At 39.1% G+C, this 21,753-nt stretch overlaps 1 protein-coding gene and 1 pseudogene across 1 annotated transcript in view; one reads left to right on the forward strand and one right to left on the reverse strand.

Moving 5' to 3' along the window:
* The window catches only part of ATF7IP2 (activating transcription factor 7 interacting protein 2), a 79,762-nt gene that overhangs the window by 39,305 nt on the left and 18,704 nt on the right, over window positions 1–21,753 (reverse strand). Inside the window, exons 2-6 of the mRNA XM_066379975.1 lie at window positions 16,346–17,181; window positions 14,371–14,495; window positions 9,740–9,874; window positions 8,629–8,727; window positions 3,406–3,566 (exon numbers count right to left, since the gene is read on the reverse strand). Of these exons, the coding sequence (XP_066236072.1) occupies window positions 3,406–3,566; window positions 8,629–8,727; window positions 9,740–9,874; window positions 14,371–14,495; window positions 16,346–17,171 (1,346 nt within the window). The 5' untranslated portion in view covers window positions 17,172–17,181. The remainder of the gene's footprint in view (window positions 1–3,405; window positions 3,567–8,628; window positions 8,728–9,739; window positions 9,875–14,370; window positions 14,496–16,345; window positions 17,182–21,753) is intronic.
* Window positions 17,879–18,345, forward strand: LOC136404329 (small ribosomal subunit protein uS15-like; annotated as a pseudogene).

The raw sequence follows: 21,753 nt of genomic DNA on the forward strand, positions 1-21,753 counted from the left end.
CCAGCCCATGTACTCACGCACCCATGCCAGTGGTGCCGGGTGGAGCCACTCGCACACTGCCTGGGATCACGGGGCTGGGATCGCACAAAGCTACTGGCATTGGGATGCTGGCTCCCGTGGGCACCCTGTACTGGAAATCATTGTTGGAGCCTGCCGCCCATGCTTGCCCCACGTCCATGATCTCAGGCAGAGCTAGTGTGGTCTTTCTTCTGTTTGATCTTCCATCCTAAGCCAGCTTCTTCCCTTGGCCTCTGACCTCTGTTTTGCTTGGCTTCAGACGAAAGCATTCCTTCCCCAGATCAGTGAGGAAAGCAAAATACCCCTTTCTCCATCATATTTCCTTCAGAGTGGATTATATATTGGGTTGGGGAATAAGTTCGTAGCGTTTTTACAGAAGACTTTTATTTAAACAAAAAACAATAATTATATCAATAAGTTAATCAATTATATATTCACCGTTGCTGTTTACAACCTCTTCCCACCTCTCGACCAATTTGTTGATGCCGTTCCGCCAAAAATCGCCTGGTCTGGTGTCAAAGAAGTTGTTGAGCCAGTTTTTAAGGACCTCTTTGTTATCGAAGGTAACGCCCTTCATATGGTTTGACGGAGTGGAAAAGATGGTAATAGGTCGGTGCAAGGTCCGGAGAATATGGCGGATGCTGAAGGACCTCCCATTCGAGTTCTTGGAGTGTGGCTTTGACGACTTGTGCAACATGGGGCCTGGCATTGTCGTGAAGGAGTATGGTTTGACCATGTCGATCAGGTCTTTTCAGTCGAATAGCCTCATTCACGCGGTGTAGCTGGGCAATGTAGAGCTCCTTGTTGACCGTGGCATTCTTTTCGAGCATTTCCCAGTTCTTCCTCGAATTCGGAAGGCCTTCTGCTGCGGCACATGTCATCGACGTCAAAGTCGCCATTTTTTTTTTGTTTGTTTGTTTGTTTTTTTGTTTTTTTTTTTTCTTTTTGCATTTTTCTGAAGCTGGAAACAGGGAGAGACAGTCAGACAGACTCCCGCATGCGCCCGACCGGGATCCACCCGGCACGCCCACCAGGGGCGACGCTCTGCCCACCAGGGGGCGATGCTCTGCCCATCCTGGGCGTCGCCATGTTGCGACCAGAGCCACTCTAGCGCCTGGGGCAGAGGCCACAGAGCCATCCCCAGCGCCCGGGCCATCTTTGCTCCAATGGAGCCTTGGCTGCGGGAGGGGAAGAGAGAGACAGAGAGGAAGGCGCGGCGGAGGGGTGGAGAAGCAAATGGGCGCTTCTCCTGTGTGCCCTGGCCGGGAATCGAACCCGGGTCCTCCGCACGCTAGGCCGACGCTCTACCGCTGAGCCAACCAGCCAGGGCTAAAGTCGCCATTTTTGAACTTTGCAAAACATTTCCGTGCTGTAGACTCGCCTATGACACCTTCTCCATACATGTCACAAATGTCCCGGGCTGCTTCGGCAGCTTTTTGACCTCGATGAAAAGCAAAGAAAAGCAGGCGTCGAAAATGTTGATTTTTGCCTCCTGGGTATTCCATTTCTAAGCCTCAAAACTAATAAAAAATTAAATAATTCAAAAATACAATTAACATAGTTTTGTAGAGCAGAAAGATTTTTATCGAATGAATACTTACCCTTTGCCAAACAGCAAACAAATCGTTGTAAAATAAAATATAAAAACGCTACGAACTTATTCCCCAACCCAATATTTAGCCACTTTTCGCCCAATCATACCTTTGTTTGGTGTGTGTATACTTCAGGTGCTCCTGAGATTTTTTTCTGTGCTTTTAGTTGTTGAAATTTCAAGGGGAGATATAAGGAGCACCCCTCATGGTGCCATTTCTCTGACCTCAACCAAGCTATTTTTAATGCCCAAGGAAAGGCCATAGAGCCATCCTTAGAGCCCAGGGCCAACTTGTTCAAATCAATTGAGCCTTGGCTGTGGTTGGGGAGGGGGGCAGGCAGAGGAGGAAGGGAGGCAAGGAGCAAGTGAGAGAGAGAGTGAGAGAGTGAGAGAGAGAGAAAGGGGAAGGGGTGTGGAGGAGAAGCAGATGGGCACTTCTCCTGTGTGCTCTGACTAGGAATTGAACTGGGGACATTTAGATATCAGCTGATGTTCTACCACTGAGCCAACTGGCCAGGGCATGTTATTGGAATCCTTAAAAATTTTATTTCTGCCCTGGCCAGTTGGCTCGGTGGTAGAGCGTCGGCCTGGCGTGCGGAAGTCCCGGGTTCGATTCCCGGCCAGGGCACACAGGAGAAGCGCCCATCTGCTTCTCCACCCCTCCCCCTCTCCTTCCTCTCTGTCTCTCTCTTCCCCTCCCGCAGCCGAGGCTCCATTGGAGCAAAAGATGGCCTGGGTGCTGGGGATGGCTCCTTGGCCTCTGCCCCAGGTGCTAGAGTGACTCTGGTCGCTACAGAGCGACGCCCCAGATGGGCAGAGCATCGCCCCCTGGTGGGCGTGCTGGGTGGATCCCGGTTGGGTGCATGCGGGAGTCTGTCTGACTGCCTCCCCATTTCCAGCTTCAGAAAAATACAAAATAAATAAATAAATAAATAAATTTATTTCCTGTTTATATCTGATATATATAAGAATACAATTGATTTCTTATATATCAGAGTTTGTCAATCTTGCTAAAATCTTATTAATTCTGAGAATTTATCTGTAAATTCCTTTGGATTTCCTATATACATACCCTGAATCATCCAAGAACAGTAATAATATTTATTATTCCTTTATTTGAGGTATAACAACATATAAAAATAAAACCATCAAACATTTTAATGTAAACATTAAGAATAAATAAATATTATAAAGCTTCAACCTGTTGAGAATCACTAGTGAAGAGAAAATGATTCATTAAGATGCACCCCCACCTCCTTGAAAAATCAATTCAGGTTAGGATTACCAATCACGTTTCTTTGTTAGACTATACTACTTCTTTGCTATAAGCCCCAAATCTTTTAGACTAGATCAGCGATAAGTTGTCTCAGTTGCTTTGTGACTCAATTATGCAAATAATTTATGGTAACCTATTCACTATAATTGAAGTTATCATGATACTACTTACAACAAGTGTAATTTTAGGCACTTTTCCCCTAGTCTTAATTCTCTGTGTATTTTTTTAAACCACTGTTTCATAGGGTCTTGACTTTTCCATGTGTATAATTGGAAACCATTAGTGCTCCAGCTGATTGGAAAGCATCACAATACCTGGCACCTAACCAATTCAAAATTTTATTTAGCACTGTTTGGTACTGTTAAAACAAGAATAAAAGCTTTGAAGAACCAATTCCATTCTTTCATAATAAAAAAAATGTCAAGCTTTAAGCTATTCTATGTTTAACTGACAAAAGGTTATATGTTTACAAGTATATATTTAGATAAATAAGTTCATGCATTCTTATGGAAATGCCTACCTTTCCCAGACATCCTCATCATAATCCTGTATCAAATCAGTATTTTCACTTGCTTTTTCTGAAAGGTCAGAAGGTTCAGAGTTCACAGAAGTTTGTCTTTCAGTTGTACTACTAGCCGACTCTGGGTTCCTATCCAAATTCACAGTGTCTGAATTTACAACCTGTTGATTGGGTGAGGTAAAAGCAGTTGAGGAGAAGGTTACCAAGTGTGTTCTTCCACACAAAATTGATAATAGGTTAAATTTAAGAAAATGTTTCCCAAATAGTCTCAAAAGCAAATGGTAAAACATATATTAAATGATACATATTTCAACAGCTGATGACCACCATGACTGCTGTCTGTCAAAATGAATTTTAAAAAAAACTTCAGAGAAATAAAAATGATAGTACAAATTAACTTTCCAGCTTGAATGAAAGGAAGGAAAAACAAACAGCTAAGTCAGCGATTATCAACCAGTGTGCCACAAGAATTTGGAAAATATGCAGTACCTATTTAGTTAGGGGCACTAACCTCTTTTCCCTTAGACTATCAAATAAAAAAAAAATGACAACAGCCAACACAACAATAGCCGTCCAGTGTGAATAAATCAAAATCATACCCTTTTTGGGGTCAGATTTCCAAAAAATATTTTTTTGGTGTGCCACAGAAGTTTAGTAATTAGTTTACATGTGCCATGAGGTTAGAAAGGTTGAAAATCACTGATCTAAGTATTTAGATACATTTTATTCCTATTAGACTAAGTTTTAGGAATAAATATTGGAATTTAACAAAGAAACTCTTTTAGTTTTCTGATACTTCTAATAATGTATGAAGAATATAAATAAATAAAATTTCAACTTGTTCTTCTCCTCAATGAGTTTGGTTTAAAACTTGGAGCTGAAAAACTGAGCCTGTGCTTTAGTTGAGAACTTGAAGTATCTAAATATCTGTGTATATTAATCAACACAAAAGGATAAATTGATTGCCCAACTGATGGGCTTTTCTGATGTATAACTTGAAGAAAAATACAAGTATACAAAGGCAGAATTCTAAAATGTTATTATATTACATGTACAGATCTTGTATGTAGAAATACATTGAAACATCAGAAAAACAGTAGCAAAAAATATTGGTATTCTTTTCTTTTAATTCCAGGATAAGGCGGACAGATTCACTTTCCCCTGCACCTCCTTTCTAAGTACAACTAAATACCTTGGAAATAATTTACTGAATACTAATAAAATGCCTCTGAAAGGTGGAAAGAAGATGGTAGGCTTCCTGGGCACTTCAAGGTTGAGGAGCAACACCACAGTGAGTTCCCTGGGTTTTCTTATTATTATCTATGTATATATCCTGCACTGAGTGCCAGAAAGGCCAGGAACCTGTCCTCCCCAAACCTAGAGTAGGGTTGGCTAGCCCCCCACCCCATACCAGCAGAATCAGCAGCCAGATTCACTGCAGCAATAATGCCAGCTGGGCCCCTACCTGACACCTGGGGCAGCAGTGGCCCTAAAAGGCTGCAATAGCAATGTTAGCAAAAGCCAGTCAGAACCAATCCCTAGGACTCCACATCTGGAAGAGCAGTGGGCCAAATCCACTGCAGTGTCAGTGTGGCCATCATCCCAAACTTGGCACAGCAGTGGTGTGGACCACCAAAGCATCAACATTGTCCCTGCTCCACATCTCGGGCAGCTGCGCAGGTCCAATCTACTGCAGTGGCAGTGACCATAGGCCAACATTTCCTGAACTGCCCTCTCAACATCACTGGGGAGCCCAGGCAGCACTTGCAGGGATTAGAACAGGAAGTTCAGTGGAGCCAGAAGAAAAAAGCCAACCAGAATAGCACTGCAAGGATTTTGAAAAGTAAACTGCCATTGAACTATATAGCTCATACAAAGAGTCCAGAACTTACCAAAGAGTCAAATGCCTGATCTCTGTGTGACTGAATACTCTGACCTTTTGATCTTCCCAAGGCACTAGCAAAAGCTTGTCCCGATACACCATTGGCTTTCTCTCCAGATCATGCCTTTCTGACAGAGAATCTCCTCATTTTAGGGTCTTTGCAATTTGGATAGGCCTCAAATATTCCAAATCAAGTCCTCCTGGTTCTTTTTTTGCTGAACAGTTCCCTCCAATTTATCTCTTCCCTCTCATATTTTACTATAAGCAGCAAGAAGCCAGGCCAAACCTTCTTATACTTTGCTCAAAATTCTTGTTAGCCTAATAAAAATACAAGTTCATCACCTACAAGTTCTGTTTTCCACTGTGTGGGACACAATTCAGCAAAGCTTCCCTGCTACTATGTAGCAAGAATCCACTTTCCTCATTTTCTTTTGAGTCTTTACCAACTCTAAAAAAATTTTAATTTATTTTAGAGAGGAGAAAGAGAGAGAGAGAGAGAGAGAGAGAGGGAGAGAGAGAGAGAGAGAGAGAGAGAGAGAGAGAAGGGGGGAGGAGCAGGAAGCATCAACTCCCACTTGTGCCCTAACCAGGCAAGCCCAGGGTTTTGAACTGGTAGCCTCAGCATCCCAAGTTGATGTTATATCGACTGTACCACCAGAAACCAGGCCCAACTGTTTTTAAATGTCCATATTTCCACCAAGTCTTCTTAATGAAGATTTAGGTATTCTCTTTGTATAGGTTTTCTCTAAGGTGATCATTTCCTTTCTGAGCCCTCACCTACAGTCTTTAACATGTACATTTGTGTTAAAGAGTTTGTTCAAGGCAATCCAGGATTTAAAAAAAATATTTTGCTCCTCAATATCCTTTCAGCCTCTACTCATTATCCCATTCCAAACCCACTTCCACATTTTTAGCTATTTGTTAAAGCAGCATTCCAGACACCTTGGTGCCACATTCTGTATTAGTTTCTTGAATCTGCTGTAAGAAATTAACAAACACTGGGTAGTTTAAAACAAGAGTAATTTATTCTATCACACTTCTGGAGGCCAGAAACTTGAAATCAGTTTCACCAAGCCAAGATCAACTTGTTTGCAGGGCTGTATCCCCTGTGGAGACTTCAGGGGAGAATCTGTTTCCTTTTCCCAGGTTCTAGAAGCTGCCAGCATGCCTTGCCCTACAGCCCTTCCTCCATTTCCAGTGCAATCCTTTCAACCTCTCTGCTTCCACTGTCCCATCTTTCTTATGCTTGACCTTCATGACTGACTCCTTTTGATAAGGACTCCTATGAGTACTGAGCCCATAGGATAATCTCCTCATCTATACGCTTCCTTTACCATGTTAAGGAAGATATTCCCAGGTTCTGAGGATTAGGTCATAAGACATCTTTTCAGGGCCATTATTCACCACTATCAATCACCTTGACACAATTAACACAAAAGTGACATTTATAGAACATTACACAATATTTTTTTCAAGTATACATGGAACATTCACCAAGAAAAACTGTATCATGGACAACAACTTAAGTGTCAATAACTGTTAAGACTGAAACTTTACACAGTATTTCTTGACCAAAATGAAATTAAATATCAGTAAAAACAATATACCTAGGAAAGTACCAAATCTTTGAAAAAATTAAACACATTTTTCTAAATAGCCCATGAATTAAAGAAGAATACCATAAGGAAAATCAGAAATTATTCTGAACTGATGAAAAACAAAAATATAATATATCAAATATGATATTATAATCTTTGCACTCAGAAGCTGATTAGAAGTGGCAAGAAAAGCACTACTTAGGAGGAAATTGACAGCTTTAAATATTTTCCAGTAGGAAAGAAGTTTAAAAATTAATGTTCTTTTTCTCTTAAGAAGCTGGAAAAGAAGAACAAATTATATCCAAAGTAAGTAAGAAGAAAATAAAAAACAGAAAAGATTTAAGTGATAGAGAATAAGATTTAAAAAACCCTAGCAAGACTGATTAAGGAAAAAACATAGCTTACCGATATCAGAAATAAAATAGAGAATATCATTACAGATCAACAAATATCTACAAAAAGGGAATTTTATCAATAACTTTGTTAACAAATTCAACAACTTATATAAACAAATTCCTTGCAAAGCATAGCTTACAAAAGTAATACAAGATGAAATAAAAATATCTGAATTGCTCTGTACCTATTAATTGTATTTTCAAGGAAAAGTCTTCCTAAAAAAAAAGTTCCTCACTCAGATAATTTTCAGAGATGGATACTATCAATTACAGAAGGAATAAAACCCTTACATTTTCAGAAAACAGGGAAGGAAATACTTCCCATTTATTGATACTAGCATAAATATGATACCAAAGTAAATAAAGAAACCACAAGAAAAAAACCCAGTGAATGTATATTAAAGATTATTATTTAAATTTTATATAAGATATAAACATAATACTTTATTAATGATACCCACATTAAAATATTTTATGTGTATGCTGCAAAGTGTATTTTTATACAAAATCCATTTGTACTTACAATTGTACCAAGTATAAAAGATGGCATATGGGATGAACAGATTGACAGATAATATGACAAAAATAACTATGTTAAAATAGTAAAGGTAATATTTAGGTGCTCAGTATACAAGGGTTCACTGTAAAATTATTTCAAACTTTGCTGTGTATGTTTCATATTGATGAAATGGTGCGGAGAGGGGACAGCCTACTAGGAAATCACAAATCACTGCTCTACTCAATTTATTATTTTTTATTATCATTTTTTTTTTTTTTGAGAAGAACACACTTTATTTACTTATTTATTTGTATTTTTCTGAAGTTGGAAACGGGGAGACAGTCAGACTCCCGCATGCGCCCGACCGGGATCCACGCGGCATGCCCACCAGGGGGCAATGCTCTGCCCATCTGGAGCATTGCTCTGTTGCAACCAGAGCCATTCTAGCACCTGAGGCAGAGGCCATGGAGCCATCCTCAGTGCCCGGGCCAACTTTGCTCCAATGGAGCCTTGGCTGTGGGAGGGGAAGAGAGAGACAGAGAGGAAGGAGAGGGGGAGGGGTGGAGAAGCAGATGGGTGCTTCTCCTGTGTGCCCTGGCCAGGAATCGAACCCGGGAGTCCTGCACGCCAGGCCAACGCTCTACCACTGTGCTCTACTCAATTTATTATAGTAATACAAGTGGCATTTACTTTTGGTTGCCTAAGGGTGTCTTCCCCAGGAACATTTTAAGTATCAACTTATTGTCTTTTAATCCTTCTATCTTAGTCTGGAAACATTCATTTCTTATAATCCAACTATCAAAAAGTGGGTCAAAAAAGTTATTAAAACTCCCATGTGTTTATACCAACCTTAGTGGATGTGTTACTGGATAATGTGCTTAATTCCAAACAATTCCTTTGAGATAACACTACTTTTTCAATACGTCTTTGAAGTTTTGCTATTTTTGCCTAGAGGAAAGAGAAAAATAAATACATATAAAACCAGAGTACTAAATAATATATCATATAGATAGATATGGAGAAAAAACTACCTGCCAAAGTAGTTTTGTGAGACTTAACCAAATAAATGAGAAATTCCTTTGTAAGCCAAAGATTTAAATCATGTCTGATGTATCCTACAACTGATGAATGGATCAAGATGTGGTATATATACAATAGACTAAGCCATTAAAAAGGATGAAATATTGTCATTTGTGACAACATAGATGAACCTTCAGGTTGTTATGTGAAGTGAAATAAGTCAGATAGAAAAGAAAAAAATTGTATTAATTTCATTCATTTAAACAAAAAACAAACCAAGCAAAACAAAAACAAACTCTCAGATACAAGCAATAAATTGGTGGTTACCAGAGGAGAAGGGGTGTTAGTGGAGGGTGAAATGGGTAAAGAGAGTATGGTAATGAACAGAAACTATAGACTTTTGGTAGTAAATGTGCTATACAGTGTATACAGATACTGAAGTAAAATGTTGTACACCTGAAACTTATGTTATAAACCAATGTTAACTTAATTAAAAAAAATCATGTATGATGCTAGGATGACATTCTAGAATGAAAGATAAAAATACCAAATTTCTAATTGGTCCATAATAAAATTAATGTTGGTATAAACACCAATCAGCAAGTAACCCCAGGAGAGTAAAACAACCTTCCCATTAATCTTGCAACTAGTTGTACAAGCTCTAATACAGAATATATTTTGAATTAAAAGAAACTGCCTATGTCTTAAGCCTTTTAATTGACACAGAATAGCTGATTACTTTGAAAAGTATTTGTCAAGGGCCAGTAATGCTGAGATAATAATACATTCTTTACCTATAGAAATCTAGTATGTCAGGCCAGCGATCATATTTGGGTTTGCCTTTATTACTTTCCTCCTTTCCTAGCATATGATATAAAATATCACCAAAGTCTATTCTTTATAAAAACTGAAACAAAATCAAATGAAATGAGAAACTTACGAAGAGGTCATCAGCTATTGCTTCATGTTTATTCCTGCACTGTGTCTTCCCAATGCGTTCAGTCAATTCTCTCAGTTTGTTATCAAATAGTTTGTAATTTATACTACAGATCTCCTGTTGAATCAACTGTTTGACCTAGAATTTTAAAATAAAAACCAAACACCCCATGTTTCAAATTTAAAAGCAATTCTATTTTTTACTTCTTAAAAATAGCTTTGTTCTTTTCTGGACTTTCTATGACCAATAAAATACACTTTATTTGTATTTTTATGTTTATATTATTATATGTTTTATAGAAGTTAAATATCAAGTTCAGAACACATCTAATAAATTGATTCTCCTAGTGCTAATTTTAGTTTCCTATAGTTTCAGTTGAATTCCACAATACATATTAAAGGAAAAATAAAAGCCTATATCCCATTTTTTGTGTGTGTGTGACAGAGAGACAGAGAGAGAGAGAGAGAGAGAGAGAGAGACAGAGAGAGGGATAGATAGGGACAGACAGGAAGGGAGAGAGATGAGAAACATCAACTCTTCATTGTGGCTCCTTAGTTGTTCATTGACTGCTTTCTCATATGTGCCTTGACTGGGGGTGGGGGGTGGGGACTACAGCAGAGTGAGTGACCCCTTGCTCAAGCCAGCAACCTTTGGACTCAAGCCGGCTACCTCGGGGTTTCGAACCTGGGTCTCTGTGTCCCAGTCCAATGTTCTATCAGCTGTGCCACTGCCAGGTCAGGCCCCATTTATGTTTTTAATAACCATATTAAACCTACTATTCCATAAAGAGGAACTCTACTTCTCAGAGTACAGATGGAGCAAATTATGCAAGTTTGACCCTTGAGACTGCCATTAACAGCTATCTGACCTTTAGAAAGTCACATCTCTGAGCTTCAATTTCCTTATCTACAAATGGTTAGATGATACACTAATGAATGAGGCTCACAGGATTTTTATAAGAGTATAAAAATACAACACGTAAAAGAGCTCCGAAAGATGGAAAACACTGAAGTGATATAAAGAAAATAAATATACAAGATAATTTCCTTTATTTGCATAGTTTTTTAGGGGGTGACTTTCTTATTGTTAAAATTGAAAAATAGCCACAGACAATTATGTGGTGAATAATGTTATCTGGCATAATGCATGCTATTCTAATGGATCATAGTAGCTATAACATGAAACACTGATGCCTTTCCTTATTTGTCTGTTTTTTAGAGAACAGACTGGCCTATTTTCAAGAAGCATAATTAATCTCAATGCCCACTCATATTAACAACTCTGATTAACAATACATTCAGAAATATCTGCTCTAGTTACATGGTCATTGTGTATGGTCTTGTAAGCAACTTTCATACCAGAGTAGGTAGTCTCTCTTAATAACAAAACTTGTCATAATACACTTAAAGTATTTAATAGTAATATTTACAACTTTATGTTAATATCTTGCCTCTTGGTGCTCAAAATTGGAACATGTAGTTTCCATGTTAAACTCTTTTACACTGATATCACCTGGATGATCAGTCATATTTAGTAATTTTATTTGATTAGTCCCAAAATTTTTCCTTCTAATTTTCAATTGTTCTTTCTCTTCAACACTGTTTTCTACTTGACTACTACTTCTGTAATGCTTAACATTTCTTCAATAGTTTCTCAACATTATTAGACATAATTGTCATTATCAACACACCTTTAAATATTTGATTCAATTAATAAGTGCTTAAAATGTGTTATATAAAGAAATGTTCAGAAACACATACTATTTTTACTGACAACCATTACCTGTCACTCATGTGTGGTTTATACAGATTATTGCACGGTTGCAAGGTTACTGGCTGAGATCAGTATGTGAAGTTCATGCACAGATGAACCTTGGAGAAATAGCTAAGTGTTTTGAATATGGGAATCCTGTTCTACTAATAAGCAAAGGCCATACAGTGTCTGTCAAACTTCCCCGGTGAGAAATAACCATACCGGATACTTATTAAAATCACAAATTCCTAGACCATCTTCCCCTGGATTCACCGAATAGAATTTGCTGGAAAGTTATATAATTAACAGGTATCACTGATGATTCTTATCAGTTAAGTTTGAGAAAAGAGTAGCCTAAAACAACAGTCTTCAACTCAGTGAGCTCAAGAAATCACAATTTAAACAAGTACTCCTGATCATTCAGATGGGGAAGACTCTAATAACTTGATTATTTTGGACTAAATGTCCAGCAAGAGGTGATTACTCTTGGTTAGTTGGACATTTGTTCTCATTTAGTGGTGGTGTTTCTTGTACAGAAGACAGACACTATAACGTACATTAAATGTTTTCTGCCAATTGGAATGTATCAATATTATAAAACCAGATGAAAGTCATATGTATAATTTGCAGATGGCAGATAAAGGCACCTAAAGACAAAGAGGCCTAAAGACTGAAGACTGGAAAATATATATCCCCAATGTGTTCAGCTTTGAAAATGGTGGGTGGAGTGACTAAGTTGGATTTGAAAGAAAAACCCCTCTACTTCAGTAATTTAATTGGAACCAACAAGGCCAAGATCCTTATGAAATCCCAAGAGTCAACAGCTCCAGGACTCTCTCAGCAGGGAAGAACAATGTCAGAATAGGAGGCTCAATTCCACTGGGATTCAAACAAAAAAGACAAACAGCCTGATCCAGTGGTGGCACAGTAGATAGAGCACTGGCCTGGGATGCTGAGGACCCAGGTTCAAAACCCTGAGGTTGCCAACTTGAGTGCAGGCTCATCCAGCTTGAGTGCAGGCTCACCAGTTTGAGCATGGGATCCTAGACATGACCCCACGGTCATTGGCTTGAGCCCAAAGGTCACTGGCTTGAGCAAGGGGTCACTGGCTCGGCTGGAGCCCCCTAGTCAAGGCACATATGAGAAAGCAATCAATGAACAACTAAGTTGCCACAAGTATGAGTTGATGCTTTTCATCCCTCTCCCTTCCTATCTGTCCCTCACCCGCCAGTCTCTCTAGAAAAACAAACATGTGATTTAGAAGGTTTATGTTTGGACAGGAATCAAAACATTAAATGATGGTAAGCTAGCCTAGCTATTTAGAGATAGGTATAAAGAAAGAATTAGCTACCCAGGTTGTCTCTGTAGAATCTAGAAGAAATTTCCAAGAGGGGGATGTGGGAGGCGGTAGAAAAATAAAACACTGCATTCCCTAAATGTCACTGGGAAAGACTATTTTCTGTGTCAGGTTGTGCCAACTGTTTTTTGTTGAGGCAGAAAATGAATTAAATCCCTGATTTTTTTCCATGCCAGTACAATTAAAATTTGCAAAGGTTAAATTTTGTCTTAAATGTCCATATCAGACTTTATTTCTGAATTCAGTCACCAATAACTGGAAATAAGACACAGTTATAATATATCCAAATATTTTCTTAACCTAAATCCATGTTTACCATAATTCTGCTACTCTTTCCCTGCAAAAAGTAGAATATTTACATATTTTTTATTAGAACTGTATCTCTTTTGGTCTTCCTGAAAGACAACAAGAGTTCTGTAGAAAGGGGAAAACTGTTGACTCATCTATTAGGCTGGTTCTGCATGAGTTTTTCAAAAAGGTTTCCAGGTATTATGTGAATAAACATTACTATTATATATAACTATATAATTGTAATGGTCTGTTTTAAAAAACAGTAGTGTTTTTCTTTCTGGTACAGTTAGAAGGATAATCTGAATCGGGACATTTTTGTTCCATTACAACTGACAGGCATTAATTTACTACCTAATGACTTTTAGTTGTGGCATTCTAGTGGTAAATACAGTAAAATAGCAAAACATAATAATCAAAACAAGATCTAAAACTGAAGCTCATTACACTTATATGTCAGAGTTGATCTGACATGTACGGGAACTATAATACAATGAGATGAAATGGGGCAAAAATGAAAGCAAAACGTGCATTTAATGATACTATAAAGCAAAATGTCAGATAATGCATCATATCTGTGTAAACTTGGAAATCAGGGCAAGTAAACTTGAATGTAACAGAACTTTGCAATGAACTTCTGGGTTGTCTAAGTCTATATAACAGATACAGATGCAGACCAAAGAACCTCGTGACCAGTAAAAACAGATTTTTCAACAAAGCTCAAGGTTATGCAGTATCTGACTCTCAAAGAAATCTGAATGTACTACTTACTGACTGAAAAGCCCATTCTCTTTCTATCAGAGCACTCTACCTACATTACTCTGCATAGGATCATTCTCAAGAAACTACTCTGGCTGGGTAGCTAAGTTGGTTGGAGTGTCGTCCTGAAACACCAATGTTACGGGTTTGATCCCTGGTCCGACTATATACGAGAATCAACCAAGAAATGCATAAATAAATGAAACAACAAATCGATGTTTCCGTTTCTCTCTCTCTCTCTCTTCCTTCATTTCTCTCTTAAATTAAAACAAAACAAACCAAACTAGAGATATTTTGGTATGTAAATAACTATCTGCTCCTAATATCTCCATCTGCTTATTCAATTTTCATATACCAGCTTTGCATCAAGTGAAAGTCATCTGTACTAAGTCGTTGTAGAGATTAATGAACTTTTATCATTTTTTACTAATCAAAAGTAAAAGTTTCAGAAGCAAATATTTAAGTCCCAATATTTTACCTGTTCCAGCAATGCTGTTTGCTTTTCCAGAGCTACACAAATATTTTCATTAATTTTCTCTGAAGTTTTCATGCGCTTAACATTTTCTTTGTTTTCTGAAAACATCCTCTTCTTTTGATTATGGCCTTGGGGAAATGAAAAAATAAGAGATAGAAACATTCCTTCTAATGAAGAAAACGGTAATTCTCTAATTTAGAGACCCTCTGCAAATGGAAAAACAAAAATATGACCATGGCAGCATTTTTTAGAAAATGCAATTGTATAAAAATTGCAACAATCTAATTAAAAAAAAAAGAATATCCCAGGTAGGATTCTCAGATACACTTTCCCTTCAACCTTATTTAATACACATTTATTACTGGCAAAACTGAATAAACTATAGCATTCAGTCCTCTATTTACAGTCACATAAGTGGTCACAATATTTTTATAAAGTTACTTAGGCAGTCCTTCATATTTTTAATAGGTGATCCCATTCTTAAGCAATTTTAAGTTCATCTTTTTAAATGATCACTCTGTAGCCTAGACAAAAACACAAAATTTATCCTATAATTTTTTTTCTTTTATTTCATTAACCTACAAAAATACTCTACTTCTAATGAAATATACTTTAAAGATTTTATAACCCTAGAACTTCATTGGCTAATTATTTTTTTTATTCTTTTTTTTTTTTTTTTTACAGAGACAGAGAAAGAATCAGAGAGAGGGATAGATAGGGACAGACAGACAGGAACGGAGAGAGATGAGAAGCATCAATCATCAGTTTTTCGCTGCGACACCTTAGTTGTTCATTGATTGCTTTCTCATATGTGCCTTGACTGGGGGCCTTCAGCAGACCGAGTAACCCCTTGCTCGAGCCAGTGACCCTGGGTCCAAGCTGGTGAGCTTTGCTCAAACCAGATGAGCTGCGCTCAAGCTGGCGACTTCAGGGTCTCGAACCTGGGTCCTCCGCATCTCAGTCCAATGCTCTATCCACTGCGCCACCGTCCAGTCAGGCCATTGGCTAATTATTTGATGTGTTTCTCTCTCATTCTAAAAACACACACATATGTGTGTGTATATGTGTATATATTTTTATTATCTGTCAGCTCATATTTGGCATGTGAGTTTTACAGGTCAATTTTATGAAAAAAAAAATAGGTTCACCAAAATTTTAAAAACCTACTCTCTTCTTTCAACTATTAATCTATTCACTGCACAACCTCCTGGTCAGGCAATCTCCTATTAATTTAATAAATACAACTTCAAACCAAAAAAATATATACGCTCTGGCCAGTTGGCTCAGTGGTAGCGTGTCAGCCTGGTGTGAAAGTCCCAGGTTTGATTGCTAGTCAGGGAACACAGGAGAAGCAACCATCTGCTTCTCCACCCCTTCCCTTCTCTCCCTCTCTCCCTTTTGCAGCCATGGCTCGATTAGTTCGAGTGCATCAGCCCCAGGTGCTGAGGATGGCTCCATGGAGCCTTGGCAAAATAGCTCAGTTGTGAGTATGGCCCAGATGGTGGTTGCTGGGTGGATCCTGGTCAGGGTGCATGTGGGAGTCTTCTATTTTCCCTCCTCTCACTTGAAAAAGAAGAATAAAAAAAGAAAATATGAAGATGAAATAAACCAAATACCATAACCTACCTTTTGATTTTAATTTCAGGGAAAAGTGACTGTTTCCTTTTTGACAGAATTTACTTCTCTCAGGATATAGAAGATACCATTTCCCCTCCTCACCAAGAATTGTTCAGAAACAAAATATTCTGAAATAATTAGTTATAATTTGCTTTTTTATGTCAATAAAAAGTGGGTTTACAGTTATGAGTATGTGGAAGTTTATTCTTGTATAATTATTAATTATTGTATTATTTTCCATTTGAAATGTAAACCTACCTTTGCCCCACCCTGTATATACTGTTTCTATATCTGAGACTATAAAATGCCCCCCTCAAAGTGATTATTTTAATTCTCCAGAAAGGCGTACAAGTATACTTACTGTTATTTCTATCTGTGTCAAGTGATGACAGCCATGTTGACTCTGTATTTCCACAATTTGATGTGCTGGAATGACAGGTTCTAGAGGAGTCTTCACCTTTCAAACTGTCAGCAGTACTGGTATGATAAATGACTGAATTCACCGCTGTATGTATTTTATTAGCAGGAACAAAATGGGTGTCTGAACTGAAAACCAAAATGTCATTTTGCCTTTTATCATGTGATGCAGAATAGGAATTTGTTTCTAAATGGGAAACCATCTTGTTAATTCCCGTATCATCCAAGGTATTGATTACTATAGACGTTGGCATTTGAACTATACCATTCAATACACTGTATGGATGACTAATGGATTTCAGACTATAGTCCTCTTTGTGTTGTTCAAAGAAGGGTCTTGTTATATTTGCCTGATATTCCAAATGGTTTCCAGAAGTGTTTTGTGAATCTTTTGCCTCCTGTGTAGACAGTTTCCTGGGAGATTCTATTGGTTTACTTGGCTTTTGGTATGGGCATACAACTTCTTCCCAAATGTTTTGCAATCTTGTTTCCAAACCAATTTCTAGTGGTTTTATTAAATTCTGAAAAAATACTTGACTTTTTTGTGAGTCCAATGAGGAAGCATCATTTTCAGAATATCTACCTTTGTTATTTATGACACCAATACTTGAATTCTGATTATTACTTGACACATTATTCCCAATTGCTGCTGTGTTTAGTGCTTCAACATTCTTTGACTTATTGAGGATCTCCATTTGCTTCCGGCAACTGGCAGGCATTGTTTTTTTGGCTTTTAATATCTTCCGTTTACTTTTACTTGGACTTGCCATCTTTCATATCCTAGAATTTAAGATACCATATTTAAATGCATTTCTCCAGCAGACAAAGGCTAACATTTATTTATAATATTAAAACAATGTTGAGACTATCTCCATTTAAATAATTCTTTGTTGAAAATTGTATCTGTTTGCATCTGTGTTACTAAAATGTACAAATAATTTAAATTTATTTCTGTAAATCTAAACTGTATAAATTCAAAATTTTTTCCAGCAAGGCTCTTACTAAGTTTGATAATTTATCTGTCTACTTTTTATAACATTACCTCACTGCTATAACCATTGCCTTCTGGTTTCTATACTTTAAAGATTAAGTTGCATTTCTTCATAAAAATAAAAAACCCCCAATGTTTTGTATAGAACATTCTATTTTCCACATATAGTGGCATATTTTTTAAAGCTTTCCTAGCGTTCAAAATTTCAAAATAAATGGTATTACGGGAGTAATTCCCAGTAGTCATTAATATAAAATGTGCACTAAGATATCCCACATGATGCCAGTTAAAATAAGAAAGCCAATTTAGGTTTAACAACATCTAATTCTTGATTGTTTCTCATAACTTAAAAATCTACTCCACAGCAGAGAAATATTTTAGTATTTATCTCTCAGTGTCCATATCAACTTTGATCTGAACTGTGAGTAGGTAAAATGAACTAAAGAAAGGAATATTGCTCTTTTTTTGTTCCTTGTCCATGCCATTATGGGTTGCATGTATGCTCCCAGAAAGGGTCTGTACCAGTTGGCTCTGCCCTGCCCTTCACCTGGCTGAAGTTGACATGTGATGATGTGAAGGAGCAGATCAACAAACTGGACAGGCAGGGGCTAACTCCATCACAAATCGGTGTGATCTTGAGAGACTCACATAGCATTACAGAAGTGATAGGTAATACAATCTTGAGAATTCTTAAGTCAAAAGGACTTGCTCCTGATCTTCTTGAGGACCTCTACCATTTAATTACAAAAGTTGTAGCTAGTCAAAAGCATCTTGAGAGGAACAGAAAGGAAAAGAATGCTAGATTCCATTGATTCTGATCAAGAGCTATACTCACCAATTGGCTTGATATTATGTGACCAAAGGAATCCTCCCCCTGCAATTGGACATATGAGTTATCCACAGACTCTACCCTAGTTGCATACATGTGTCTATGTACTCAAGCAATAAAATGACTGTTTAGGAAAAAAAAAGAAATACTGCAATATTTCCAGTTAAGATGGTGGAAAAGCCCTGGCTGGCTAGCTCAGTGGTAGAGCACTGGCTTGGCATGTGGAAGTCCTGGGTTAGATTCTGGGTCAGGGCACAGAGGAGAAGTGTTCATCTGCTTCTTCACCATTCCCCCTCTACTTTCTCTCTATCTCTCTCTTCCTCTCCTGCAGCCAAGGCTCCACTGGAGCAAAGTTGGCCAGGACACTGACGATGATTCCATGGCCTACGCCTCAGGCACTAGAATGACTCCGGCTGCAATGGAGCAATGCCCCAGATGGGTAGAGAATCACCCCCCTAGTGGGCATGCCGGGTGGATCCTGGTAGGGCGCATGCAGGAATCTGTCTCTCTGCCTTTCTGCTTCTCACTTCAGAAAAATACAAAAAAAAAAAAAAAAAAAAAAAAGAAAAAAAAAAAAAGAAAAGAAAGATTGTGGAATAGCTAAATGCTGTTTGCCTTCTCTCATGACCACATCAAAATTACAACTAATTTATTCAACAACCATCATTGAAACCAACTGAAAACTAGCTGAAGAAAATTTCTATAACTAAAAATATAAAGAAGCCACACAAGACTGGAAGAAGGGATGGGGATGTGGTATGGGCAGGTCTGACATGACCAGTGTGAGAATTAAGAATCAAGAGGGATGTCTCAGTTGCAGAGGTCTCCCTAAATAGTGTCAGTCCCATCCCTGGCTCACTAGCTCGGGAAATATTAATACGTGCCAGGAAGAAAAGTGCCTGTAACACTGTAACACTGGGTTGTGAAAACAAGCAGAGATTATAACTGATTAAGATGGAGAGCTGCTGGGGTCCCAGGAGTTTTTCTTGAGTGACTCACTCACTCACAACCTTACTATGTGCTCAAAGAGCTCAAGGGACATAGAGAGAGGATCTAAATTGACTGGCTTCAGGACAAGGGCTTGAAGATCAGGGTCAAGGGCAGCTTTCTCTGGGGATAGAAGGGCTGGCAGGCACCACTGTTGCTTTGTTCAGCCTCAACTTCACTCAGCTGGTGGCACAAGTGGGTGTCAAATCTGAGCTCTCCATTATCCTGGCTAACAACGCTTGCCCAGCACTGGTGATTCCTTGAGGCCCTGTCCCACCCAACTCAACCTGCCTGGCCTGCTTACAATAGCTTTTCACAAGAGGCATTGCACTGTTTTTCCTGAAAGGCCTACAAACAGCAAACAAGTAGCAGCTATTCTCATCATGCCTTGTACCTCTTGCTAAGTGGCTCCAAGGGTGGCACAGGTTGTGAATGGTCTCAGCTTGCACTGTGACTCCCATGAGGTGGTTCCGAGCCTGTTATAAAGCTGCGACCAGTGTTGGCTTATAACATAGCTTCAACTAAGTGGCCATAAATGCAACACAAGTGGCAGGTGGCCTCAGCTTACCTCGTGGTGTCCACACCAAAGCATCCCAAGCTCAGTACTAGTAGGAGTCAGACTCTGTTTGCAGCACAGCCCCTTGCAAGAGCCTCCAAGCCTAGTGCAAGCACCAAGTGCAGATCACTTTTAGCTCCCACCAGGTGGCCCCAAGCTGGTCAAAATGATGGCTGAACTTGGTCTGCATTGAAGACCCTCCCAAGAGGCTGCAGAAACAATATAACCAGTAGCTAGCTTCAGACCACAACAGAGCATTGTCCAACCAGCTCAACAAATAAAATATCCAAAGGGCAGACTTGGCTGGCACCAGGCCCCTAAAAATGAGCTCTCCTTTTGCGTGGTCAGCCCCACTCAACAATTTGTCAGCTATAGTCATGCTAGTTCTCAAAGCCCAAGAGTCAATCAAATCCACTGATGTACCAATAGCAAGCAATAGTTAACAACAGGAGAGCAAATGCAACCCACACAAGGAATACCCTTGAGCACCCAGATAAGGTGAATTGGGAGACTGCATCAATGAGCCTCCCAGGTCACTTTCTCATAATGCCATTCTGTCAAGATCAGGAAATGTAGCAGATCTACCTAATATATAGAAATAATTGCAGTAAGTCGGCCAAAATGAGGAGACAAAGAAACATGTCACAAATGAAATGAAGATAAGCAAGCTGTCTGATGCAGTGTTCAAAACAATGGTTCTAATAATGCTCAATGAACTTAGGTGAAGAATAAATGAACTCAGTGAGACCTTCAACAGAGGGATAGAAACCATAAAATGAGAATGAAGATGACAATAACTAAAGTGAATATATTAGAGGGATTCAACAGCAGATTATAGGAAGCAGAAGACTGAATCAGTAATCTGGAAAACATGGTAGCAGAAAACATCTAATCAGAACAGCTAAAAGAAAAAATAATGAGGAGATTTCAAGGTGGCTGCAGAGTAAGTGGAAGCTACAAACACCTACTTCCGGCCCCAAACTGAATTTACAGCTAAACTATAGTGCAACCAATGTGAATAACCAACTGAAGGCTAGTGACCTGAAATGCTATAACCAAGGATTTGCAGAAGCCACATACAAACTAGTAAGAAAGGCGGAGATGCAGAAAGGGCTGGCCCTGTGCCCCAGTGTGGCAACTGGGTGGCAGGTTTCCTTCCAACCCAGGAGCAGGGATTCTCAACTCTAAGCAGAGATTCCTGACCCAGAGCAGTTAAAACAGGAAGAGGAGCCCACAAATCATCTGGTGGTGAAAATCACAGGGGACTGAGTCTGTCTGGGTCACACAGAAGCCACCTACATAGGGGCAAGTACTCACCTTGTTATAGCACCAGCACAGGGAGTGGATTCCCCAACTCCAACTGCTGGTGTGGTTGCTCTGCTGTGCTTAGTCCTGTAGAGGGACTGCAGGGTGCAATCAGCAATGACTTTTGGTACAGTCTCTCTTGGGGGAGGCTTGTGGTGGACATATGGACAGTGACTGGGCAGGGAAGCTTTGGGAAAGGACCAGGTGCAGCTCAGTTTGCTGTGCACAGGGAGATAAGAGAGCGGTACAGCTCTGTGGGTTTGTAAAGAGGGCTCTTCTCCCCCACCTCCAGCACACAGTTGGTACTTCTCCCCCACAAATGTTGAGATGCTTGGACCACTGGTGCAATGAGTTTGCTGCAACAGGGAGACCACAGTGCAGCACAGAGGTGAGACTCTTTTATGGTTTTGGAAAGAGGACTCTACCTCCACCTTGAGTGTTCAGCCAGCACCCTTCCCCCACAACTGTTGGAACACTTGGCCCACTGGAGCAGCTGAATTTGGCATGCACAAGGAGATCAGAGTGCAGTGTGGAGCTGAGACTTTCTGTGGCTTTGGGAGAGGGCCAGTCATTCATACCTCGAGTGCAGAGCAGGCTCTCTTCCCCACACCTGTTGGGTTGTTTCAGTAGCCCCAAGTGGCTGAGGTCATCACAACCAGGGATATCAGGGTGAGGCACAGAGCT

This window comes from Saccopteryx leptura, chromosome 4, assembly GCF_036850995.1.
Source record: "Saccopteryx leptura isolate mSacLep1 chromosome 4, mSacLep1_pri_phased_curated, whole genome shotgun sequence".
Taxonomy (NCBI): Eukaryota; Metazoa; Chordata; class Mammalia; order Chiroptera; family Emballonuridae; genus Saccopteryx; species Saccopteryx leptura.